This window comes from Mytilus californianus, unplaced genomic scaffold (assembly GCF_021869535.1).
Source record: "Mytilus californianus isolate M0D057914Y unplaced genomic scaffold, xbMytCali1.0.p SCAF_4, whole genome shotgun sequence".
NCBI classification, from domain to species: domain Eukaryota; kingdom Metazoa; phylum Mollusca; class Bivalvia; order Mytilida; family Mytilidae; genus Mytilus; species Mytilus californianus.
Genome location: NW_026262690.1, coordinates 62,769,062 through 62,796,684, shown reverse-complemented (window position 1 = coordinate 62,796,684; position 27,623 = coordinate 62,769,062). Strand labels below are relative to the sequence as shown.

General features: G+C 32.7%; 2 protein-coding genes across 8 annotated transcripts in view; one reads left to right on the top strand and one right to left on the bottom strand.

Moving 5' to 3' along the window:
* Positions 1 to 27,623, bottom strand: part of LOC127698610 (mitochondrial import inner membrane translocase subunit TIM50-C-like) — a 323,025-nt gene that overhangs the window by 27,154 nt on the left and 268,248 nt on the right. The gene's annotated exons all lie outside the window — the stretch shown is intronic.
* The window catches only part of LOC127698599 (chromatin-remodeling ATPase INO80-like), a 57,523-nt gene that overhangs the window by 2,733 nt on the left and 27,167 nt on the right, over positions 1 to 27,623 (top strand). For both annotated transcript variants that reach the window (XM_052202128.1, XM_052202129.1), the window contains exons 2-15: positions 10,882 to 11,035; positions 12,150 to 12,250; positions 13,330 to 13,397; positions 14,766 to 14,897; positions 16,684 to 16,816; positions 18,004 to 18,059; positions 19,565 to 19,705; positions 19,902 to 19,955; positions 20,900 to 21,103; positions 22,521 to 22,716; positions 24,181 to 24,248; positions 24,590 to 24,626; positions 25,132 to 25,226; positions 25,930 to 26,043. In XM_052202128.1, coding sequence (XP_052058088.1) covers positions 10,893 to 11,035; positions 12,150 to 12,250; positions 13,330 to 13,397; positions 14,766 to 14,897; positions 16,684 to 16,816; positions 18,004 to 18,059; positions 19,565 to 19,705; positions 19,902 to 19,955; positions 20,900 to 21,103; positions 22,521 to 22,716; positions 24,181 to 24,248; positions 24,590 to 24,626; positions 25,132 to 25,226; positions 25,930 to 26,043 — 1,542 coding nt within the window. In that variant the 5' untranslated portion in view covers positions 10,882 to 10,892. The remainder of the gene's footprint in view (positions 1 to 10,881; positions 11,036 to 12,149; positions 12,251 to 13,329; positions 13,398 to 14,765; positions 14,898 to 16,683; positions 16,817 to 18,003; positions 18,060 to 19,564; positions 19,706 to 19,901; positions 19,956 to 20,899; positions 21,104 to 22,520; positions 22,717 to 24,180; positions 24,249 to 24,589; positions 24,627 to 25,131; positions 25,227 to 25,929; positions 26,044 to 27,623) is intronic.

The window sequence follows — 27,623 nt, the reverse complement described above, 5'->3', positions numbered from 1 at the left end:
TGAATGAAATATTGTGTGAGTGTTTATGCTTAATCTGGCTAAATCAAGATTAGCTAGAAAAATGGAATAACAGTGTAAAACACATTAATAATTTTTGGATGACAGAACTGAGAAACACACTAATGATGACAAAGATGAGGAAAGGAAAAAAATCACAGACAAATAGTATAGCTTAGTGATGACAAATATTTCACATGGTAACAATACAGAGAGAATACATTAATAGTAATACTGTTATCTTAAAAAAAGGGGAAATATGTAGCTTTATCATCAAAATGAACACTGAAAATGGCAGTTAATCATATTAATATGTCAATAAAAAAATCTCCAGTTATGAGACCCAAACTCCAGCTGAAAATTTTCAAATCTCCATTTGTGACTTGACAACTCTGTCACATGTATGCAGTGTAGTGTATTACTTTTGAGGCATTTTATTATAGAAAAATTATAGAAAAGTCTACCAGCTCTAACTCAAAGTATAGATAACTCTATGCAAAGGGGGTCTATAATTTAAATACAAATTTTTTACCTTTTTTTAACTGGACCAAATCACTACTCTACCTAAAAATTCATCACCCCATATTTTTATATCATATTTTGGTATGTCGTCGTCGTCGGAAGACACATTGGTTAACGCACTCTAATTTTAGTTAATGGATCTGTATGAAATTTTACCATAAGGTTCAATACCACAAAAGGAAGGTGGGGATTGATTTTAGGGGTTATGGTAACAACAGTTAAGGAATAAGGGGCCAAAAATAAGCATTTTTGTAACTTCCAGACATAACTTGTGTGTTAGTGTATGGATCTCTCTGATATTGTACCACAAGGTTCCATATCACAAAGGGAATGCTGGGATTGATTTTGGGGGTAATTGCCTCCAAATTTTAGGAATTAGGGGCCAAAAAGGGGCAAAAAACAAGCATTTTTCTAGTTTCATGACAATAACTTGTGTGTAAGTGTATGGGATCTCTCTGACATTGTACCACAAGGTTCCATATCACAAAGGGAATGCTTGGATTGATTTTTGGGGTAATTGCCTCCAAATTGTAGGAATTAGGGGCCAAAAAGGGGCAAAAAACAAGCATTTTTCTAGTTTCATGACAATAACTTGTGTGTAAGTATATGGATCTTTATGAAATTGTACTACAAGGTTCCATATCACAAAGGGAAAGCTGGAATTGAGTTTGGGGTCACTTGCCAAAAAAGTTTAGGAATAAGGGGCCAAAAAGGGGCCAAAAATAAGCATTTTTCTAGTTTCCAGACAATAACTTGTGTTCAAGTGTATGGATCTCTCTGAAATTGTACTGCAAGGTACCATATCACACAGGGAAGGCTGGGATTGATTTTGGGGGTAATTGCCTCAAAATTTAGGAATCAGGGGCCAAAAACGGGCAAAAAACAAGCATTTTTCTAGTTTCATGACAATAACTTGTGTGTAAGTGTATGGATCTTTATGAAATCATACTATAAGGTTCCATATCACAAAGGGAAAGCTGGAATTGAGTTTGGGGGTAAATTCCCAAAACGTTTAGGAATAAGGGGCCAAAAAGGGGCCAAAAATAAGCATTTTTCTAGTTTCCAGACAATAACTTGTGTTCAAGTATATGGATCTCTCTGAAATTGTACTGCAAGGTACCATACCACAAAGGGAAGGCTGGGATTGATTTTGGGGGTAATTGCCTCAAAATTTTAGGAATAAGGGGCCATAAAGGGGCAAAAAAACAAGCATTTTTCTAGTTTCAGGACAATAACTTGTGTGTAAGTGTATGGATCTTTATGAAATTGTACTGCAAGGTTCCATATCACAAAGGGAAAGCTGGAATTGAGTTTGGGGGTAATTGCCCAAAACGTTTAGGAATAAGGGACCAAATATAAGCATTTTTCTAGTTTCCAGACAATAACTTGTGTTCAAGTGTATGGATCTCTCTGAAATTGTACTGCAAGGTACCATACCACACAGGGAAGGCTGGGATTGATTTTGGGGGTAATTGCCTCAAATTAAGGAATTATGGGGCCAAAAACGGGCAAAAAACAAGCATTTTTCTAGTTTCATGACAATAACTTGTGTGTAAGTGTATGGATCTTTATGAAATTTTACTACAAGGTTCCATATCACAAAGGGAAAGCTGGAATTGAGTTTGGGGGTAATTTCCCAAAATGTTTAGGAATTTGGGGCCAAAAAGGGACCAAAAATAAGCATTTTTCTAGTTTCCAGACAATAACTTGTGTTCAAGTGTATGGATCTCTCTGAAATTGTACTGCAAGGTACCATACCACAAAGGGAAGGCTGGGATTGATTTTGGGGGTAATTGCCTCCAAATTTTAGGAAAAAGGGGCCATAAAGGGGCAAAAAAACAAGCATTTTTCTAGTTTCATGACAATAACTTGTGTGTAAGTGTATGGGATCTCTCTGACATTGTACCACAAGGTTCCATATCACAAAGGGAATGCTGGGATTGATTTTTGGGGTAATTGCCTCCAAATTGTAGGAATTAGGGGCCAAAAAGGGGCAAAAAACAAGCATTTTTCTAGTTTCATGACAATAACTTGTGTGTAAGTGTATGGATCTTTATGAAATTGTACTACAAGGTTCCATATCACAAAGGGAAAGCTGGAATTGAGTTTGGGGTCACTTGCCAAAAAAGTTTAGGAATAAGGGGCCAAAAAGGGGCCAAAAATAAGCATTTTTCTAGTTTCCAGACAATAACTTGTGTTCAAGTGTATGGATCTCTCTGAAATTGTACTGCAAGGTACCATATCACACAGGGAAGGCTGGGATTGATTTTGGGGGTAATTGCCTCAAAATTTAGGATTCAGGGGCCAAAAACGGGCAAAAAACATTAAAATTATCGCTAGAAACTAAGGGCCCACGTGCCTGTTGTCAATAAAATTAACAACGTCGTCATAGGTAAAACAGCAATAAACAGATTATCATTGGTCAGCCCAATACCGGCTCAAGCGAGAAAATCAATCTCGTTGAGATAACCAACGATAATCTATAAATATTAAGAAAAATAAAAGAATTGTTACAGAAATATTAAAATCCGTAAATAAAATATGCATTACAAATTTTGAAAAAATAATTGTCTTTTTTTAATTAAATCCTAAATGATGGTGTTTGAATAAACATCATTAAATTTTAATTAACATCCTAATTGATTGTTAAATATGATGGTGTTTGAATAAACATCATTTAATTAAATCATAATTAATTGTAGTTATGCATTAATCAGTATTTTATGTAAGTTTATAATGAAATTTGATAATTTCTCAATGGAGATCAAAAGTGTATAGACTGTGGGACCAGTATTGTAGCAACAGCATCTCCACCTCCAGACAGCTAAAGGAATGTGCCAGTGTGTACAGAACACCACCAAAGTGACTTTGTTAAAACTTATAGTGCTGCCTGTACATATGTTATATGTTATATTTACAGTATTAAAATGTTTCATTACTATCATGTGTTCACCTTTGATGCAAATCTAGTGCTGTTAACGTGTCTAAAAACTGTTATGAATATAATTATAATAAATAAAATAAATATTAGAAATATGCTACATGTGTTTTATTGATTTAGAATACTATCGGAATAGAACTATGTATTACATTAAAACTAGTACATGCATGGTGAAATCTATGAAATCAATTTTCATGCATATGGAAAAAGAATACACACAAATAAGACAGCTACCCAAATGACTAAGATGCAATACAGTCTTCACAAATAAACAACAAAACGAATAAACCACTTCATAAGATACTTCATCGAAGATACCATATACAATAATGTCATAAATAGTGCAGGAATCAAATTGGTTATTTGTAAAAACAGTCGAAAATTATTGCTATATTAACACTAAACTTGCAAATTGAGGTCATGCCCACATATCTATATCACTCCCAGTAAATTTTGATTTTTGGTTCATTATATTTTGATCAAGAATTTAATAATTGATTTTATCTTTATGAGGTGCCGATTTGTCTATGATAGGTGCCGATTTGTCTGGGTGCCGAAGTGTCTTTCTCAGGTGCCCAATTGGAATTGTCGGTGCCGATTTGTCTGGGTGCCGAACTGTCTAGAATTCGTTCATTTCCACCACATGCAGTCAAATAAATAGTTTTATAGGACATAGTTCACACCCTTGGCTTCCAGTCTTTGGTGGATATTTAGTTGTCTCATTGGAATCATACGGACTGAGAACACAGTTTTCGTAGTGCATTTCTTTTAGACAATAAATTCAAATTAGAAAAATTGCATCTGCTCTATCTCAAAAAGTTTTTTTACCATGTCAGACATGTGATTCTTCCGGCGACAGTTAAAATCTCCTGATTTTTAAGCCCTCTTCTGTCCCCGGGGCTCTTTAAAATTCAAATATTCCATATTTTTCAAATTTTCAACCCGTAAAAAATTTGTCAGTCTCTATTTTTTATTACTATCGATGTCAACATTAATTATGTTTTTGTGTCACTGATGAAAGTAATTTTTACCTGTATATCAAAGAACTTGTATAATTATATGGCTTCACTTGACAGCTTGGGTGTCAAACATACTATTAATCAACGATCTTTACCTCAGGTTACTGCCATTATGTAATAAAAGCTTTGTGTATTTGAAAACACTTGGTTACTTCCCTTGTTTTATCATGTTTTAAGTAACCCTCCTTAAAATAATGTAAATTGATAAAAGAATATGAATGAAATATTGTGTGAGTGTTTATGCTTAATCTGGCTAAATCAAGATTAGCTAGAAAAATGGAATAACAGTGTAAAACACATTAATAATTTTTGGATGACAGAACTGAGAAACACACTAATGATGACAAAGATGAGGAAAGGAAAAAAATCACAGACAAATAGTATAGCTTAGTGATGACAAATATTTCACATGGTAACAATACAGAGAGAATACATTAATAGTAATACTGTTATCTTAAAAAAAGGGGAAATATGTAGCTTTATCATCAAAATGAACACTGAAAATGGCAGTTAATCATGTTAATATGTCAATAAAAAAATCTCCAGTTATGAGACCCAAACTCCAGCTGAAAATTTTCAAATCTCCATTTGTGACTTGACAACTCTGTCACATGTATGCAGTGTAGTGTATTACTTTTGAGGCATTTTATTATAGAAAAATTATAGAAAAGTCTACCAGCTCTAACTCAAAGTATAGATAAGTCTATGCAAAGGGGGTCTATAATTTAAATACAAATTTTTTACCTTTTTTTAACTGGACCAAATCACTACTCTACCTAAAAATTCATCACCCCATATTTTTATATCATATTTTGGTATGTCGTCGTCGTCCAGCGGCGTCGTCGTCGTCGGAAGACACATTGGTTAACGCACTCTAATTTTAGTTAATGGATCTGTATGAAATTTTACCATAAGGTTCAATACCACAAAAGGAAGGTGGGGATTGATTTTAGGGGTTATGGTAACAACAGTTAAGGAATAAGGGGCCAAAAATAAGCATTTTTGTAACTTCCAGACATAACTTGTGTGTTAGTGTATGGATCTCTCTGATATTGTACCACAAGGTTCCATATCACAAAGGGAATGCTGGGATTGATTTTGGGGGTAATTGCCTCCAAATTTTAGGAATTAGGGGCCAAAAAGGGGCAAAAAACAAGCATTTTTCTAGTTTCATGACAATAACTTGTGTGTAAGTGTATGGGATCTCTCTGACATTGTACCACAAGGTTCCATATCACAAAGGGAATGCTGGGATTGATTTTTGGGGTAATTGCCTCCAAATTGTAGGAATTAGGGGCCAAAAAGGGGCAAAAAACAAGCATTTTTCTAGTTTCATGACAATAACTTGTGTGTAAGTGTATGGATCTTTATGAAATTGTACTACAAGGTTCCATATCACAAAGGGAAAGCTGGAATTGAGTTTGGGGTCACTTGCCAAAAAAGTTTAGGAATAAGGGGCCAAAAATAAGCATTTTTCTAGTTTCCAGACAATAACTTGTGTTCAAGTGTATGGATCTCTCTGAAATTGTACTGCAAGGTACCATATCACACAGGGAAGGCTGGGATTGATTTTGGGGGTAATTGCCTCAAAATTTAGGAATCAGGGGCCAAAAACGGGCAAAAAACAAGCATTTTTCTAGTTTCATGACAATAACTTGTGTGTAAGTGTATGGATCTTTATGAAATCATACTATAAGGTTCCATATCACAAAGGGAAAGCTGGAATTGAGTTTGGGGGTAAATTCTCAAAACGTTTAGGAATAAGGGGCCAAAAAGGGGCCAAAAATAAGCATTTTTCTAGTTTCCAGACAATAACTTGTGTTCAAGTGTATGGATCTCTCTGAAATTGTACTGCAAGGTACCATACCACAAAGGGAAGGCTGGGATTGATTTTGGGGGTAATTGCCTCAAAATTTTAGGAATAAGGGGCCATAAAGGGGCAAAAAAACAAGCATTTTTCTAGTTTCAGGACAATAACTTGTGTGTAAGTGTATGGATCTTTATGAAATTGTACTGCAAGGTTCCATATCACAAAGGAAAAGCTGGAATTGAGTTTGGGGGTAATTGCCCAAAACGTTTAGGAATAAGGGACCAAATATAAGCATTTTTCTAGTTTCCAGACAATAACTTGTGTTCAAGTGTATGGATCTCTCTGAAATTGTACTGCAAGGTACCATACCACACAGGGAAGGCTGGGATTGATTTTGGGGGTAATTGCCTCAAATTAAGGAATTATGGGGCCAAAAACGGGCAAAAAACAAGCATTTTTCTAGTTTCATGACAATAACTTGTGTGTAAGTGTATGGATCTTTATGAAATTTTACTACAAGGTTCCATATCACAAAGGGAAAGCTGGAATTGAGTTTGGGGGTAATTTCCCAAAACGTTTAGGAATTTGGGGCCAAAAAGGGACCAAAAATAAGCATTTTTCTAGTTTCCAGACAATAACTTGTGTTCAAGTGTATGGATCTCTCTGAAATTGTACTGCAAGGTACCATACCACAAAGGGAAGGCTGGGATTGATTTTGGGGGTAATTGCCTCCAAATTTTAGGAAAAAGGGGCCATAAAGGGACAAAAAAACAAGCATTTTTCTAGTTTCATGACAATAACTTGTGTGTAAGTGTATGGGATCTCTCTGACATTGTACCACAAGGTTCCATATCACAAAGGGAATGCTGGGATTGATTTTTGGGGTTATTGCCTCCAAATTGTAGGAATTAGGGGCCAAAAAGGGGCAAAAAACAAGCATTTTTCTAGTTTCATGACAATAACTTGTGTGTAAGTGTATGGATCTTTATGAAATTGTACTACAAGGTTCCATATCACAAAGGGAAAGCTGGAATTGAGTTTGGGGTCAGTTGCCAAAAAAGTTTAGGAATAAGGGGCCAAAAATAAGCATTTTTCTAGTTTCCAGACAATAACTTGTGTTCAAGTGTATGGATCTCTCTGAAATTGTACTGCAAGGTACCATATCACACAGGGAAGGCTGGGATTGATTTTGGGGGTAATTGCCTCAAAATTTAGGAATCAGGGGCCAAAAACGGGCAAAAAACAAGCATTTTTCTAGTTTCATGACAATAACTTGTGTGTAAGTGTATGGATCTTTATGAAATCATACTATAAGGTTCCATATCACAAAGGGAAAGCTGGAATTGAGTTTGGGGGTAAATTCCCAAAACGTTTAGGAATAAGGGGCCAAAAAGGGGCCAAAAATAAGCATTTTTCTAGTTTCCAGACAATAACTTGTGTTCAAGTGTATGGATCTCTCTGAAATTGTACTGCAAGGTACCATACCACAAAGGGAAGGCTGGGATTGATTTAGGGGGTAATTGCCTCAAAATTTTAGGAATAAGGGGCCATAAAGGGGCAAAAAAACAAGCATTTTTCTAGTTTCAGGACAATAACTTGTGTGTAAGTGTATGGATCTTTATGAAATTGTACTGCAAGGTTCCATATCACAAAGGAAAAGCTGGAATTGAGTTTCGGGGTAATTGCCCAAAACGTTTAGGAATAAGGGGCCAAATATAAGCATTTTTCTAGTTTCCAGACAATAACTTGTGTTCAAGTGTATGGATCTCTCTGAAATTGTACTCCAAGGTACCATACCACACAGGGAAGGCTGGGATTGATTTTGGGGGTAATTGCCTCAAATTAAGGAATTATGGGGCCAAAAACGGGCCAACGGAAAAAAAATTTTGTGGTCGTATATTGGTATGACGTTGGCGTCGTCGTCGTCGTCCGGCGTCATCCGAAGACACATTGGTTTTCGCACTCTAACTTTAGTTTAAGTGAATGGATCTCTATGAAATTTTACCATAAGGTTCAATACAACAAAAGGAAGGTTGGGATTGATTTTGGGGGTTATGGTACAAACAGTAAAGGAATTAGGGGCCAAAAAGGGGCCAAAAATAAGCATTTTTGTAACTTCCAGACATTACTTGTGTGTTAGTGTATGGATCTCTCTGACATTGTACCACAAGGTTCCATATCACAAAAGGAATGCTGGGATTGATTTTGGGGGTAATTGCCTCAAAATTTTAGGAATTAGGGGCCAAAAAAGGGGCAAAAAACAAGCATTTTTCTAGTTTCATGACAATAACTTGTGTGTAAGTGTATGGATCTTTCTGAAATTTTACTACAAGGTTCCATATCACAAAGGGAAAGCTGGAATTGAGTTTGGGGGTAATTGCCGAAACGTTTAGGAATTGGGGGCCAAAAAGGGACCAAAAATAAGCATTTTTCTAGTTTCCAGACAATTACTTGTGTTCAAGTGTATGGATCTCTCTGAAATTGTACTGCAAGGTATCATACCACAAAGGGAAGGCTGGGATTGATTTTGGGGGTAATTGCCTCAAAATTTTAGGAATTAGGGGCCAAAAAGGGGCAAAAAACAAGCATTTTTCTAGTTTCATGACAATAACTTGTGTGTAAGTGTATGGATCTTTCTGAAATTGTACTACAAGGTTCCATATCACAAAGGGAAAGCTGGGTTTGAGTTTTGGGGGTAATTGCCCTAAACGTTTAGGAATTTGGGGCCAAAAAGGGGCCAAAAAACACATTTTTCTAGTTTCCAGACAATAACTTGTGTTCAAGTGTATGGATCTCTCTGAAGTTGTACTGCAAGGTACCATACCACAAAGGGAAGGCTGGGATTGAGTTTGGGGGGTGATGAATCATAAGGGGGTTCAACAAATTTGGGGGGGGGGATTTTTTTTTTTTTCATTTTTTTTCTTTTTTTCCTTTTTTTTTTCTTTTAAAATTTTCCATTTTAAGTTGGTTATTTCTGATTTATATTTAAAAGTAAATAATAATGATATGGTAGGAGATACACACCAAACAGGATGTGTAAATTATTATATAATAAGTATTGTGCAATAGCAAGAAATTTTCAATTGCACAGTATTGCACAATAGCAAGAAATCTTCAATTGCACAGTATTGCGCAATAGCAAGAAATCTTCAATTGCACAGTATTGCACAATAGCAAGAAATATCCAATAGCACAATAGCAAGAAATTGTCAATTGTACAGTATTGCGCAATAGCAAGAAATATTTAATTGCACAGTATTGTGCAAGAGAAGATACTTCCTATAAATTGCTTATTTCTTGACCAATTTCAATGGGGTTTTATTCTTGAATTCTTGGGGTTTTTTAATATGCTGAATCATACCGTGTATTCAGTTTTTGGATTTTGGGCCCCGTTTTTAAATTGGTCCACATTGAGGTCCAAAGGGTCCAAAATTAAACTTTGTTTGATTTCATCAAAAATTGAATTATTGGGGTTCTTTGATATGCCGAATCTAACAGTGTATTTAGATTCTTAATTTTTGGTTCCGTTTTCAAATTGGTCTACATTAAGGTCCAAAGGGTCCAAAATTAAACTTAGTTTGATTTTAACAAAAATTGAATTCTTAGGGTTCTTTGATATGCTGAATCTAAACATGTATTTAGATTTTTGATTATGAGCCCAGTTTTCAAGTTGGTCCAAATCGGGGTCCAAAATTAAACTTTGTTTGATTTCAACAAAAATTGAATATATGGGGTTCTTTGATATGCTGAATCTAACCATGTATTTAGATTTTTGATTTTTGGGCCCCATTGTCAACTTCGTCCACATTGAGGTCAAAAGGGTCCAAAATTAAACTTTGTTTGATTTCATCAAAAATTGAATTCTTGGGGTTCTTTGATATGCTGAATCTAACCATGTATTTAGATTTTGGATATTGGACCATAATAGGTGAATGTCCAATTTAAAATTTTTAAGTTCTTAGACCACATTCATTCTGTGTCAGAAACCTATGCTGTGTCAAATATTTAATCACAATCCAAATGCAAAGCTGTATCAAGCTTGAATGTTGTGTCCATACTTGCCCAAACTGTTCAGGGTTCGACCTCTGCGGTCGTATCAAGCTGCGCCCTGCGGAGCATTTTATTTTCTTTAAAATTTTCCATTTTAAGTTGGTTAGTTCTGATTTATATATAAAAGCAAATAATAATGATATGGTTTGAATAGGTAAATTAAAAAAATTTAAGTTCTTAGACCACATTCATTCTGTGTCAGAAACCTATGCTGTGTCAAATATTTAATTACAATCCAAATTCAGTGCTGTATCAAGCTTGAATGTTGTGTCCAACTGTTCAGGGTTCGACCTCTGTGGTCGTATCAAGCTGTGCTCCAGCGGAGCATTTTATTTGAACATGTAATTGCATCTCCATACTTAATATTTAATGCATAGAATTTCATTAAAGCATCAAAATTATAAATGCAAGCAAAAAATATCTTGATTTACACAATGCACAAGGGTGGTGCAAAAAGCTGAATGTTATACCTCCCTTCTTGAATTATCTTTCAAGGTTTAAGAGGAGTCACTATTTGTTTAAGTATTTTGTTTCTTTTTCAGTGATATAAATAATGCTGCAGCACAGTACATCACTTGAACACAACTATGGACAACTTGCCAAACCACTACATGTACAACAGGTTGAACAAGCCTTAAGATTGGAACCATTTTTGAATTATGTAGAAGACATAATAAATAAACCACCTGCAAATAGGTAAAATTCAATACGAAATTCAAATTGGAAAAATTACAATAATTAAAAGTTTTAAGATATATCTCATGTGATATGCCATTATGCAATCATTTTGGGGGGTTCCTTTTGCAAATCAATGTTTGATAGGATGAAGTAGACTGTTGATTTGTATGATTGTTCGAATTGTCTAAACTCTGTATGAAAATACACAATTGTTTTAGTTTTGTTTCTAAGTCTAAAGTATACTCATCTGTATTCAGAATTTCATCTTCAATATCCTCCGAATCGATTGCATTAAGAATCTATTGATTGAAATCGTTCAAAAGTTTTTTCTTTTCTTCTACACTTTCGAATGTTGCTAAAAGATCCACCCTGGCTAACTCCACTTCGTTTTTCAAATCATCTTTTTTTGGTAAATGTCTTGTCACAACACTTCTGTTCGCTTTCCTAATCGACTTCAGCTTATTCAAATCCTGGTCACGGCACCAAAATGTAGAGAATACGTGAATAAAGAGAAAACGGTCTACATGTTATAATTTGTAATCGATCTATAGAATGCCCAAGTATACAACATTACAAATAATTGGATATGACAGAAATCATCATTCAACCCCTTATAGGAGTTATTGCCTTTGGACGACAATTTTTGCCCACATTTTTGTTTTTTTTGCAGAAACTACAGCAGATAATAAAAATTATCAATAGGACATTATCTACTAATAAGTCAGCATTACTGATATATTGAGTTGATTACTTAGAGGAGTTATAACCCTTGAATGACCATTTTTAAACCGTTTTTGGGGTTTTTTTTGCGTGGGAAAAATTTATAGATATGTAGAGACACTAATGAATAAAAATGATCAGTAGGACAAGATTTTTGTAGATTTTTACATTGAATGTATTTGTATTTTATGATTACTGACATCTTATATACTTTTTGAACTTAATGAAGAAAAGATGCCTGCAAAAGTTGTAATAGATATCATTGTGTGATGTATCCAATTTCATAACATAAATTTATCTATTGAAGCAATTTTTATCATTTGATGTTTTTACCTTCTTGGATATCACTGGCACCACTGTATAACTTGTTATTACAAGTATTTGAATATGTTGTGCTTTCTGACACTTATAGTGAGTATGATAGTACAGATAGTGACTATGATGTTCTACAACCCATGGTTAAAGATAATGAGGGTAGCAAGATATTAAATGGTGTTACAATTACAAAAGCAGGTATGAAATCTTTGACTATTTCAAAAACTTGTCATGCTTGTAAAAGTGTTTGATATGATTGGTAATTGTTTAACTCATGTTTATAGTTTGCATGGAAATATTGTGTATTGTGGATTAATACCACCATTGTGTTTCCGTTATTAGTCTTAGTTGAATTGGCATTTTTCAAAAAAATGTGCAGAATTTATCTTTGTTTCAAATAAACATATACTTGGCATGCCTAAAGTTTTACCCTGTCCAGTACTACAGTGAAAATTTCACATCACATTTCATTGCATATAAGATAATAACCATTACTGGAAGTAAACCAATCAAATTTTCACCCCTTTTTTTCCTTTTTAGAGGCTTTGGTAACCATGTCATCTCAAGTTTCCAAAATATTTTATAGAAACACCAAATTAAGAAAGAATAGTGCTTTGAAACACCCAAGATATATGTTTATGACTCAGAGAAATTTGTTACTGCAATGAAATGTAGGATTAATTTCCTACAACTGTCAAATTCAAGGGGATATTTTTTTTCTACCCTTTTTCGTATAAAACCAGATTTGACGTAGTATGATTTGTTGGTATTACACCTTGTATGATGAGGCATCTAATCTTTTACTTGTCTAAAAATAAAAGGACAATTGCATGCATTTATATAATGTACAAAAATAAAAGCCTCGACTAGTGAAAAATTCTTTTTTCTCTGATATTGAATTTTAGATATGTTTTGATTTTCATATTAAGTTTGATCAAAATAAATAATTTAATTTTAATCATTTGAATTTCAAATCGATCATCATTGGATTGGCAAATATGAATGTTTCTCTACTTTTGTAAAACAATGATTTTCACTTTTTTTTTTATATCTATGAAATGAAAGGAAACAGAACATAGAAAATATTGCAATTGCTACCTGTAGCTGTTGATTGGTATGGTAGCTCTTATGGTCTGCAAATTGTCCAAAAATATCATAAGAGCTATTGCTAACTGAAGAAGTCATACCTGATGTCGCCTATAATTAATGAACAATCTGCAGTTACCACAGATCAAGTATCCATTAGTTTGATAATGAGAAAACAAAATATTTTACAGAAAGAAAAGCAGACAAAACAAGGTTATACAACTTCAGTAAGGTTAAGAAGTCAAGAAGATGGCTAAGGGTGAGTTTTTATTTGGTGTACGTTTGATCAAATTCATTATCACTTACAACATGAACAAGGGACCTTGATATTTTATATTTGCATTCTGAATTAAAAGTTAATGAAACAATTAGAATATTGATATATAACATCATTGATTGCATTTTGACTTTCTACAGATGATAAAAGTCTTTTTCATTTTTTCATTGTAGTCATTTTGTATTTGCAGAGTAAAGTTATCATATATGTCACAATCTCTTTGAAATGTACATCAGGGCTCACACTCTTCAGAGTTGTAAGGGTTATTAAGATCCCTGTTTTTACAGGGAGAAATGTTAAGACATTGTGCTAGTTCACTCACAAGGCTGTAGTATTTGTTTTTCACTTTTGTGCTATTTTACAATCTGTATTTTCACTTTTGTTTATTATAGTTTTGTTGGTCATGAATCTAATATGTATTACTTTATGCCATTATCAGTATAACATATTGTTGTCAATCTTGCTTTCTATTAGTGAACTGTGGCAGTTTTAAAGAACTTAAAAAAAAAGAAAAAGGAATAACTATATTCAATTACAGCAGATCTAAAACTTTATACATGTTTCATCAATGAGATTTGTTAACACTTAGAGGAATTGGATCTTTTTTTACTGGCGACATGAGCTCAATCACTTCAATTCTGCTTACCGAAACTGTACATGTTGGTCAAAACTGTGCAGAAGTGGTAAATATGCATTACCACAAGACAGAAAATTGTCAAAGATGACTAATCAGAATCCTAGGTGACTAGTTTTCACTCTTAGCAGCCATGAGATTGGAAGAGAAGAAAGTGAAAAATTCTTAGTCACCCTAGCTTGCGATATCTCTGAAGGTCATTTTTGCAGAATGATAGGTGATACAAGTATATCCAGCTTTATACACGACTGATAGGCTGAGTCAGCTTTTTAATGTGCTAGCTTTCAGGGTAACAATCACAGGAAGACATATAATAATAATAATAATAATAATAATAATAATAATAATTCTTTATTTAAAGAGGGTTACACAGTTAGCTATAAAACTAATCTTCCCTGAGGCCCTCATGAAATACAATGAAATAAAACAAACAATTACAAAATATCAAACAAACACACATATATGAAAAAATGAAATAAAAAATTGTTATGAAATATACAATTTTCAAAACAGGTAAAAATTACAAATTTATATAGTATTGGCATCATTCAAATTACCTCAACAATATCTTAAGTTTGAGTAAGTGTGTGAAAATTATTATACATATAAAATTACACAGCTTCTTAATGTTCCAACAAGTAATTTTTTAAATCTTTGTTACGGACATTACATTGACCCCACAATGATCTAAAAATTATTCAAAATTGATTTTACAGAACATACTGTTAAGCGATAGTTCATCTGATGAAGATGAGGAGAAGGCAATTACTAATGAAGATTTACAAACCATGCTTAAAATCCACAAATACCAGAGGAAACACCAGATGCTTTTTTACCAAGATAATGAGGTACAAAAAATGTATAGTATAAAATCAGATCGGCAGATCTGCATATCATGTATATATATAATAATATATAATTGGCTAGTACCGTAGAAAGGCTTGTATAGTCCGCGGTTTTATTCTCCAAAATTGGACCTTCCAGACGGGGTGCGGACTATAGAGTACAATAAGCAAGAAATAAGAGAAAAATTTCAATTTCGCGGGCGAGGTGGTTTGTTTACGTTCCGCCATCTTTGTTATTTATATTGTAGAGGGCGCTCTTATCATTTTTCAAACTAATAATTTTAACTCATCCATATTATAAGTTATTTCTATTCAATATCAAATTAATACTGATAAATATAAAAACTAAACCTTTCATTACAAATTTCTCGTTTCTTTTCAATGCATTGGTTGAAATAAACTGGTATCTGCTTGATTGAAACGATACAAACATAGTGAAAAAGACAACCGTAAACCAGCTTAGAATTTGTAAACTACAAAACGTAATCGGTTATTGTTCGTTCCGTTTTGGTGTTTTATACTGACTAATATGGTTTGTATTAGCTTAACTTAAGACCCTTCAAACATTAATGTGATAGATATATTAAAGACTGTTTTACAAAAGGATGGAACTGTTTTACTTTCAAAGTCGTATTATAGTGATATCTGTTATGTACGGATTTCGACTCTCACCGGTTAGTTTCTTCTTTTACACGTGCTTTTTAAACTTCCTGTTTAAACATACACAAGTTTCTAAATTGTTTTTTAAGTGAATTAAACTTATTTTAACAATCATGAAGCGTTCTAGAATCATTTACAAGCAGTTTCAGCTTCTGTTTGATGATGGAAAACAGGTTTTCCCAAGAAAATACCGCAAACGACCGCACAGGATTTGAAATTAACGGAGTTTCATTAGACCTTTTCTAACAGTTAAGTTTTTCTACCTAAAATTTCGTGGGGAGAAGGGGGTGCGAACTATGTACCAGTGCGAACTACACAAGCCTTTCTACGGTAAGCATATCTTATATTTAAAACATTTTATATAGTTAAGCTCCAGGAAGTGAGTACTAGTTGAAATTGTGAGCAACAAGTAAATTATTATTAAAAAAAAGGAGCATATCTGGTAATTTATAATACTATAATTAGGGCCCCTATAGTGATCAGTCTGTCCGTCCGTCCTTCTGTCTCTCCGTCCGTCTGTCTGTCCGTCCGTAACAAATTGTGTCTGCTCTATATCTAGAGAACCGTTATGATTTCATACTTTATACTTGACATGTATATTAACCAACACCAGAGGGTGTGTCATAATATATGTACAACTTCCTAGGTCAAAGGTCAAGGTCAAAAACTTTGGTTTCAGATGACAATCCCATGTCCTATGGTAAAGAAACAAATTTTTTACCACACGTTATTCACAACGGGGCCCACAGAGATGGCTCCCATCTCAATGATGTCTATTTCTTTTTAGGTACAAATGTATATATATAGATGTAAAAGGCTTCAATATGTAGTCCCCTTTGAACAATTATTGTTAAACTTCAATCATATTTCAATAACCCTAAAAAATAAGTAGGTCCTGAGGTTTTGGCTTCTACCTAGTAAAAGTACCATTAGCATGAAAACCATTTTTGTCTTGCAGTATCAACCAATATTGAAATGCTGGCTATCTGTTTAATTAAGAAAATTACCATGAGCATCAAGGGCATTTTTTTGTGTTGCAATATCAATTCCTGTATTGGTGAACAGGTCTTCAGTCTAAATACTGATAGCAACATGGACATTATGAAATCTTTTTTTCTACGATTTACAGCACCATCAACACCAGTATTACAGTACAGGTCTCCTATCTAACTATGACAAGTACCATGATCATCAAAAACATTTCCTGGGACCAAAGAAAAAGATTGCTAAAGAACAAAGAAAGCAGGAGAAAAAATTGAAAGGTAATGAGTTACAACATGTACAAGCACAGTAAATAAACTCATAATGACTTTTTTACTTTGTTTGATAAATTAAATATTGTTGAATTAAAGTTGAACAATTTATGGTCTGATTCTTATGGTAAAAGATTGCCTGCCTGATTTCATACACTTTTTATGCCCCAGCCGTAGCGGAGGGGGCATTAAGTTTTACCCTTGTCCGTCTGTACGTAGGTACGTCCCAAAGTTGGTTTCCATTCTCTAACTTTAGTTTGCTTCAACCAAATGTTTTGAAACTTATACACAATGCTTATTACCACAATATACAGATCAAGTTTGAATTTTGGTGGTGTCACTTAAACTGTTCTAGAGTTATGCCCCTTTACAAATGGAAAAATTGCTGAATTTTTCGTTTCCGTTCTCTAACTTAAGTTAGCCACAACTAAATGTTATGAATCTTATACACAATGCTTATTACCATAAAACACAGATCAAGTTTGAATTTTGGTGGCGTCACATTTACCGTTCTAGAGTTATGCCCCTTTACAAATAGAAAAATTGCTGAATTTTTCGTTTCCTTTCTCTAACTTTAGTTTGCCTCAACAAAATATTATGAATCTTATACACAATGCTTATTACCACAAAACACAGATCAAATTTGAATTTTGGTGGCGTCATGTTTACTGTTCTAGAGTTATGCCCCTTTACAAATAGAAAAATTGCTGAATTTTTCGTTTCCATCCTCTAACTTTAGTTTGCCTCAACAAAATGTTATGAATCTTATACACAATGCTTATTACCACAAAACACAGATCAAGTTTGAATTTTGGTGGTGTCACTTTTACCGTTCTAGAGTTATGCCCCTTTACAATTGGAAAAATTGCTGAATTTTTCATTTCTGTTCTCCAACTTAAGTTTGCCTCAACCAAATGTTATGAAACTTATACACAAATGCTTATTACCACTAAAGTCAGATCAAGTACAAATTAGAGTAGCTTCACTTCTATGGTTCTTGAGTTATGTCCCTTTATAACGTTATTTGCAAGTGGGAGCATCATCTGTGTCCCATTGACACATTCCCCATTTATATGGCTAGAAAAACACTTGTAACTTACTTCTCAATTTATTTACATTGCTTTGAAACAAAATTGTTGTCTTTGTAGATTTTCGTGTGTGGTCTAACACACTGTTTTAATTTTTTTCTTTTTTAGTCAAACTTAAAAAACTGAAGAAAGAAAGACTGTCACCAGATTCAAGTCAAGAAGATGTAAATATCATAGAAATAGATTAGAATATAATAACATATACATGAGATGTTTTGAGATGACATTGTACACTTTACAGGGTACAAGCAAGTCATAGAGTATCTTGATTTAATTGCAACATTCTGAAGATTTAACTTTTAAAAAATCCAGAGGCAAACTATAATTTTTTAAATGCTTGTATCTCATATCAAGCACTTGGGCCTGTCTTTATTTTTTTTTAGAATTTTGATGAAATTAACAATGTCTTTTAAAATAGACTTCATTCCTGAAAATGTTGGTATTTTGAACTTTAATAGCAGCACATCCTTAAATAGAGAGTGTTAGTCTTTTAAGTCACTTATCAAGCTATATTACAGAAATACTGAAAAAAAAACCATCCCAACACAATTAAATAACAAGGAAAGAAAAAAAGAGCTACAAAACATCATGACAACATCAGTATCCTAGCTTGGAACAGGGAATGTGATGAAACGTAACTAAATAGCCATTGAATTGTCAGTATTTACATGAACGTTCTGTTTTGTTCCTTCTTTTTAAGAGGCTTTTATGTATATGATTAAAATTGCCATTGCATTGAACTTAATGGAAAGGACCGTTAGAATTTTGATAATTGACAAGGGAAATATTTAAATTCTCAAAATTTTACTGGTTCAACAGATTTTTAAAGCTTTGCCTTTTTATACCCCCGTTTACGGAACGTATTATGGTATACCATTGACCGTCTGTCCATCCGTCTGTCCGTCATGATCATGTCGGACATTAACTCAAAAAAGCTTTAACCAATATGCATGAAACTTTGGTGAATTGTTTATATCTATTGACATGAGCTCCCTTTTGGATTTTTATAAATTTTAGATTTAACGTTTCCGAGTTACAGGGTTTTATTCATAAAATAAGGGGGATTTTCCAGTTTTTGGACAATAACTAAAAAATGCTTTCAGCAGTTCTCATGAAACTTTGGTGAATTGTTTATATCTGTTAATGTAAGCTCTATTTAGAATTTTATAAATTTTAGATTTTACATTTCTGAGTTATGGGGTTTTATTCATTAAAAAGAGGGGATTTTCCAGTTTTTGGACAATAACTCAAAAATGCTTTCAGCAGTTCTCATGAAACTTTGGTGAATTATTTATAGCTATTGATGTAATCTCCCTATTGATTTTCATAAATTTCAAATATGACATTGAGAAGAAATTGGACTTTATTTGTTTATAGTCTGACAACAGATTTACTAAGTATTGCGCAACAGCACAGTGTATTGCGCAACAGCAAGAAATCTTTAATTGAATATAAATTCAATTCATATAACCAATTTCAAGTTCTTTGACTTCATTTATTCAGAAACCTATAATATGTCAAATGTTTAATTACAATCCAAATTCAGACCTGTATTGTGTCCATTTTTGCCCCAACTGTTCAGGGTTGGACCTCTGCGGGCGTATCCAGCTGCGCTCAGCGAAGCAGTTTATTTTTGAATGTTACAAGCATAAATTTTATTTGTTTACAGGAAATAGATCCATCTATATTAGAAGCAATATTAGCTCATCGTAGAAATGAAGCCAGAGGAGATAAAAAGCTGTCACCAGAACAGGCTGATATTAAAAGAAAGAAATTATGGATTACCATTGCTAAAAAAGAAATACCAAAGGTACAAATTGTAGTTGATGTAATAAATTAAGTCTCTAAGGTTTTATTTAATGTCTTACTTTCTTGTTATTTTTGTTGTTTTGTTCAAACTTTTATGTAAAGATATAAAAATAACATTGATATCTATTCAAGTAATTTTATTTTGCGACATCAGTATCTATTAATTTTGGCAAATGAGTCTATCATTTCTATTATAGGCACAAAAACAAAAGGTAGCCGCAAGGAAAGAAGTGTTACAGACATTGAAGAAGGTAAATTTATATATAAACCTGGCCAAATGTTCATAGCACATGTTGATTTACTTTAAGCTCTACTCAAGTAATTACCATTCAAATACAGGTGATGGGGGTGTTTTGGGTTTTGTGTTTCAAATGATTATTGAAGTAGAGGTCTGAAAACTGCAATTGGTCCTTTAATCCACAATAAATGTATTTCTGGAATAGCCCTTTAGATAAATACATTGTATTTTTTATGCCCCGCGGGGGCATTAAGTTTTACCCTTATACGTACATACGTCCAAAAGTTGATTTCCGTTCTCTAACTTTAGTTTGTCTCAACCAAATGTTATGTTCTAGAGTTATGCTCTTTTACAAATGGAAAAATTGCTGAATTTTTCGGTACTTTTCTCTAAAGTTTGCCCCAACCAAATAATATGAAACCTATACAAAATACTAATTACCACAAAACTCAGATCAAGTACAAATTTGGGTAGCGTCACTTTTACCCCTCTTCAGTTATGTCCCTTTATAACTTTATATGATGTGCAAGCGGGGGCATCATCTGTGTCCCATGGACACATTCCCCATTTATTTTAAATTTTGATTAATACGTATTTACCTTACTTAATTCATCTCAATTGTATTGCTCCATCAGGTGAATGTACTGTTACATAGCTAGATTACTATCATTACTGTGGATTCTTATGATTCTTGGGATACTAATTTTCATGGATTTTGTGTTAACAGGTAAACCATGAATTTAAATGTTCCACGAAGTACATATTTCCTAAAGAATTGTATACAGACTTTGGCAAACCCATGAAATTTAATATTCATGAAAAGACAAGTTTCCTTCAATCCACGAAAATTGGTATCCACGAAAAACAAATGAATCCACAGTATATTGATGATGCTATTGTAGGATCATTTATAATCTTGATAAATCTTGGATAATTCATTTGTATTTACATTTATAGGTATCACAGCAGTGTATGAGAGAAGTGAGGAAGGCTGCCATTCAATCACAGAAAACAATGAAGGAACAGCAGTCAAGGGCTAGGAGAATGACTAGAGAAATGGTCACTTATTGGAAAAGATTTGAAAAAGTTGAGAAAGAACACAGAAAGAGGGCAGAGAAAGAAGCATTAGAACAAAGAAAGATGGATCTAGAATTGCGGGAGGTACAGTTTTATATTTTTTAAAAAGTTTAGCTACAGGTTTGTGACACATTTTAAACACAGAAATCTAGTGTACATATATTGTACATAAGGGTCCTGAAATGGTCATATTTGCCAGTGATGACAGATTTTAAATACATATGACTTTAATGAAATTCCTAATTAATGTCAAAATGACTTTGAAAATAAACCAAGGTAAGACAACTTTGAACTTTCTTTGTGGGAAATTGCATGTTTTTATGCCCCACTGTAGCTGAGGGGGCATTAAGTTTTACCTTTGTCCGCCCATATGTCCCACAAATTGGTTTCCGTTCTCTAACTTTAGTTTGCCTCAACCAAGTGTTATGAAACTTATCCACAATGCTTATTACAACAAAACACAGATCAAGTTTGCATTTTGGTGGCGTCACTTTTACTGTTCTAGAGTTATGCCCCTTTACAAATGGAAAAATTGCTGAATTTTTTGTTTCCGTTCTCTAACTTAAGTTTGCTTCGACCAAATGTTATGAAACTTATACATAATGCTTATTACCACAAAATTCAGATCAAGTATGAATTTGGGTAGCGTCACTTTTACCGTTCTTGAGTTATGTCCTTTTATTACGTTATACGCAAGCGGGGGCATCATCTGTGTCCCATTGACACATTTTCCATTTATTTTTTTATCATTATCTAAATCATGATTGCAATGCTTTTCTGATAATTAAACTGCCACTTGGTATTTTATGGCAATCCACAGGGCCACCAAAGTTACTGTTTGCCCCCATGGATATTAGATTGATTCAGGAGAATATAAGGTCATACAATTTTTTTTCAATAACTTTTCAGCAGAGGCTGTCGATAAGTAGATTTTGAATCAACTTCACTTCAAGAAAAAAGTATTAAGTCAAACCTATGCTTTTATTTACTACGTAATACGCATATATGCAAGTATTCCTTTGTTATTAACAAGTACTGGTACAAGATAAGTTGCTTTATTCTGATATACATTTCTGTTTTATATTTCTTTTCTTAAAATCGAGAAGCATGTATTCTTTCTTACTGTTACTAGTTTTCTATTTACTTACCGGTGCATCAAATTTCAGAAAATGCAAGTGTTAAACTACTCCCAGAATAACTTTCAACAGAAACCAAAGTTTTATTTTGAGATTTTCAAAATCCTTATCCTGCCTTAAAACAATTGAATAGGAAAAGACAATAAATTGTGAATTTTCCCTTCAACCAGAAAGGTGAGCAATGGGGAGGAAAACAATTTGAAAAGTATGGAAATAGTTACACATCTTATTTCAAAGTCAAAAGTCTTTAGACCCAGGTTATTTGAAAACTAAGAATAGCATTTTGTGTGGACAGTTGCAGAATTTTCCAATGCAGAGAAATGTTTTTGCATAATATTAAATTTTTGTAATAATTCTTATTTCAGGCCAGGAGACAACAGAGAAAGTTAAACTTTTTAATTACCCAGACAGAACTGTATGCTCACTTTATGGCTAAGAAAATGACAGGTGAATCAGAGGAGAGACAGAATGAAATATTACATCAGCTGGATGAAACCAAACCAGCAGGACAAGTCACAGTCAGTGGTGGTGTCCTTACCGATTCTGCATGTGATGATTATGGTAATAGTTTAGGATAAATATGACAGAAAAAATTGAGATATAATTCCATAAGACCAAGAACATAATTGACAAATCAGCAGTTGATACTTAAAATATTATACCAAGCTTAGGATAATATAAGGGATGTCTGTATTATATATTGATAGTTGCAATATTTTTGTCTCAAATTTAACTAGCTGCAGGACAGTAGCTCTTATGGTCCTTGTAATATTTTTTGACAATTTGCGGACCATAGAGCTATGATCTGAATTTCGATCTTATTTCCCAAAATTTCATTGTTTATCGCCCATGCATAGCTTGTCAATGTATGTTATTAGTTTCGTTAAATATTTTTCTATAATATGATGTACCCATTTTTGTTTATTCAAATTGACTTATTTTGTATATGTCTACGCCTATTTCGTTCAGCCATTTTGAATCTCATTGTGATGTCAGTAAAAACAAGAACAGATAACTCTAATAGCCTCAATCTCCTATGTTTGAGGTAAAGAAGGCATACAAAATTGGAAAACACATGTTGGTTTTGTTAACGTTTCATTATGTGAGATTTGTGTGTTTTTGAGATTTTGGAACTTTAATTAACACAAAATTTCTACAATGCTGGGAAGAATTACTATTTCCATTTGTATTAATGATTAGTCAAAAATGTTCTTTCATTCAAATAGTCATGAAAATAGAATAAAAGAAAACTTAACAAACCAACTCATGTTTTCCTATAAGAGATGAACCTGAACTTGTTTTATATGACGTCACGACGAGATTAAAAAAGGCTGAACGAAAAAGGGGGAGATGTATATAAAAGGAAACAATTATAATAGTGTCGCGGAAATGAATATTCAAACATAAATAGGTATGTCATATCAGACAAAAATATCAAACGAAAGAACTATATACATTGACAAGCCATGCAAGGGCGCTTAACAATAAATTTTTTGGAAATAAGTGCGTCCTGAACCTGGGTGGCAATTCAGAACGTTTAAACATAAGAATAATATGGTCTGAAAATTGTCAAAAAATATCACAACGAGCATAAATACTACAGTTCCCCAGCTAATATTTAACTCGATATTTAATGCTGTGAAATCAAGATTGACGTTGGCAAGAATTAAAGTGCAACATAGTTATTATTAATACAATGCAAACCCTGAATTTTGGTTGATATATTAACTTTTTTAAAAGTTAAGAATTTCACTATGTATACAATGTTCATGTATGACATGCAGTCCATTCTTGTTGGACGATACTTAGAAGTTTTAATATGCCCTCTGAACGATTTGATATTTGGGCTGGAACTTTATAGTGTCAAAATGTCCTGAATAAGCCTGTCGAATAGTCATTTCCTATTTAAACATACTTTAAAAATTATACTCAACGAGCATAGAATTTTTCGTTAATGTCTATCAACCAGTGCTGTATACTTTGCAAGACATTGTGTACAACTTCTTGTTCCTTTCTTTTTTACAGATAGTGATCGTATGAAAGATGTAGCTTTAAGAAATGCTGAGGATGCTTATACAAAACATCAAGCAAAGGTAAATATAGTCATTTTTAACACATCAGTAAGGACATAATTTAATCTTATTAATCATGTTACAAAAACACTGTATTCTCAGTATGTTATGATAGTTTGAATAACTTCTAATAAGTTTTTACTTCTAATTCAAAGTTGAAACCCCTCATTTGGGTCTAATTTATGTAAGTTTGGAGTTGGAACTATGAAAATAAAATTTGAAACATATAAATTGTCATGAATTATATTTGTAATAAAAAATTATTATGTTTGAATAGTATCTCATATGGCATTGCTTGTGGCTTAACAATACTGTATTAAAATTTTAGGTGTATAAATTTTTTAAACTTTCTATTTTTTCAGAATTCCATGTTTAGGCCAGAATCAGTAACTGCTAGCAGTAAGTAACAATTGAAGTATCTTGATTTTGATTTCTTTTAAATATTCTGAAAATGACAGGTAGTTGGACTTAGTCATTTTTTTTTTGTACTAGCTGCATAAAGAGGTCATGGTTTGTCCGGCTATCTTCTCCTACAGTTTTGGAGATAAAGCTTTAATATTTTTTAGGATGTTCATACACATAATGGAGGTGTGCATGGCCACAGGATTTTGATTTCTTTTAAATATTCTGAAAAGATTTCATAATGTGGCTATTTTGGCATTTCTTAGTTTTCCATTAGAATGAAGAAACTTGAAGCACTAAAGTAAATACGCAAGAATAAACTTAAAAATATAGATACTGATATCTGATAGACCATATCTTGTTAACATTAGAATGATAGTATTTGAAAGATTTATGATTATTTTTGATTTTGGAATTACAGTCCAAAGAAAGTGGCCTTATTAGTATGATGCCTTCTAATAAACTTCCTTGTAGATGCTGTATGTCTTGATAATATTTTCAGTGGAGTCCTCCTTTGCAAACCCTTCTATCAGTACTGATGCAGACCGTCCACAACCAAGTATATTTGAAGGCACTTTGAAGCCTTATCAATTAAAGGTAATGAGAAAAGTGTTTAATAAAACATCATTTACTGTTGCAACAATGTGTCTTCTTGTTTGTCAGTACCTTATTGTCACATTGGTAGTGCTTGCAATTTTAATTCTTTTCAAATTTGAATTGAGATTTATTTTCATCAAAACCTTGAATGAAAATATTTTTTTATGACAGAAAAACAGAGAAATCTTTTTTAAGGGAGGGGAATTGTACAATTATGACATCACCTAGGAATTTAATTTGTGTTAGATTTCCTTCAAATTGGAGCAAAATTTTAATCAAATCAAAAAGTTGGATGAGTTTGTTGATCAGAAAAATTTGAAATGGTGACAATATTTTATTTTAGGGGGACACTAATTTGACTAAAAGAATAAATACAAAAATTGCAAGGGCAAATTTTTACTATTCCTTGAGATTAATGACCCAATGCCATTTATTGTATGTTGATATCTATTAAGTCTGTCACAGAAATGAATGTTTGTGAGTGTTTGAACACCAAACTAGCATAGATTTAATAAGTTATGAAATGTATTTTGAGGTAGAATAAAAGGTCTTCAAATTATACCCAGTAGTTTATTTCCTCTAATATTTAGTCATTATTTGGATAACCTCTCAGTCTTTGCTCCGAAGTTTGCACAAGTCTTTATAAAAAACCTTTTTATGCTTGCTTGTTATTTTTGTTATGATAGTTGCTTTATATTTCCAGGGTATGAATTGGCTTGCAAACCTGTATGACCAAGGTATCAATGGAATCCTTGCAGATGAGATGGGTCTGGGTAAAACTGTACAGAGTATAGCATTACTTGGTCATCTTGCTGAGGTTAGTAGTATGAAGCATGTAAAATTATTCAGTTCATTTTAAGATTTAGCTTTGTTACAACATAATGAGTGTCTCTGGTGTCAGTGTTCAATGCTGAATACATTAGCCCTCTTTCAGACTGGGTATCTCTTGCCATTAGAATTTCATTAAAAGAAACATGATACAGGGTCCATTTGTCATTACTACCACAGCAGGCCAAACAGAAATTTACAATAATACAATGATTCAAGATGGATGAAACTTCTTTAACAAGGACATAAAGAAAAAGATATAACAGAAATGTTGATAAATATATTGAAATGCTTAACATTATCACAACATCAATTATGAAGTAATTATAAACAGAAAAAGATAGATATTACAATTTCCCAATGAGTTCACAAGGGATTAAAATGAAAAGTTTTTAATATGCCAGTGACAGAAAGAAATTGTGGACTTACAATCATACCACATCTTCTTATATCTATTTACAGACTACAAAAGAAACAAATAGAATTTGGGATTATCCCAATAACACTTAAGGGAAACTCAATACCTATATAAAGTATATTACTTTATACATGTATTTGTTTAATGTTAAATGTAGTGGACTACATTAATATATATATGTATTTTATACTTAAACAACATTCACAGTTAGTGTGTAATAACCTCATTTGACATTTTCTTTTGGATTTGTTCAATATTAAGATTTCTGTCTTCTGTTGCTGTCATTCTTTACAACCAAACAAAAAAGCACTATTTAAGTTACCTTTTCCTGTCCAACATTATTAGTCCCCTACCAACGAAGTCGAAGGGGACTTTAGGTTTGCACTCCGTCCGTCTGTCTGTCCTTCTGTCAGTCTGGCAAATCAGCTTTCCACACTTTTTTTCTTCGTTCTTGAAGATATTGATTTGATATTTGGTATATAGTTTTATCATGACAAGTTATAGATCAAGTTCAAATTTTGTTCTGGTCTGATGATTTAATCCAGAGTTATGGACCATAACTCTGGACCATATCTAATGTTAGTGTACTATGTTAAACCATATTTCTGTACAAAGGGAGATAACTAATTTTTTAAAAGACATTCTTTGTTCAATTATTTGAAGAATTTTTTGGCAGGTTTGTTAGTTATTTAGTATAAACTTATTTTCTGAATGCTATATATATATAAAAAAAAATTATGAAGAGAAATCCTTTAATTAGATAATAATCTATTTTTATTATGTATATATTTCAATACATTGTATTGTGTAGATAAAAGTTGTTGACATTTTATAGATAAGTTACAAATCTATATTAGTTTGTGACAAATGAAAGAAAAAATATTTGGAACTATTAATTGTATTTGATTATAATTTGAAAATAGATATACGCTGTATTACATCATATCTAATTTTAGAGAACTAATAATCATATCTTATGTTTTTTTCATCATGCTTATACGATATTGATTGATAATTGGTATATAGTTTTATCATGACAAGTTACAGATCAAGTTCAAATTTTCGTTTCGGTCTAATAATTTTGTGCAGAGTTATGGTACTTGGACTTGAAAAATTCACTCATATAATCAGTTTTCCACACTGTTTTTATT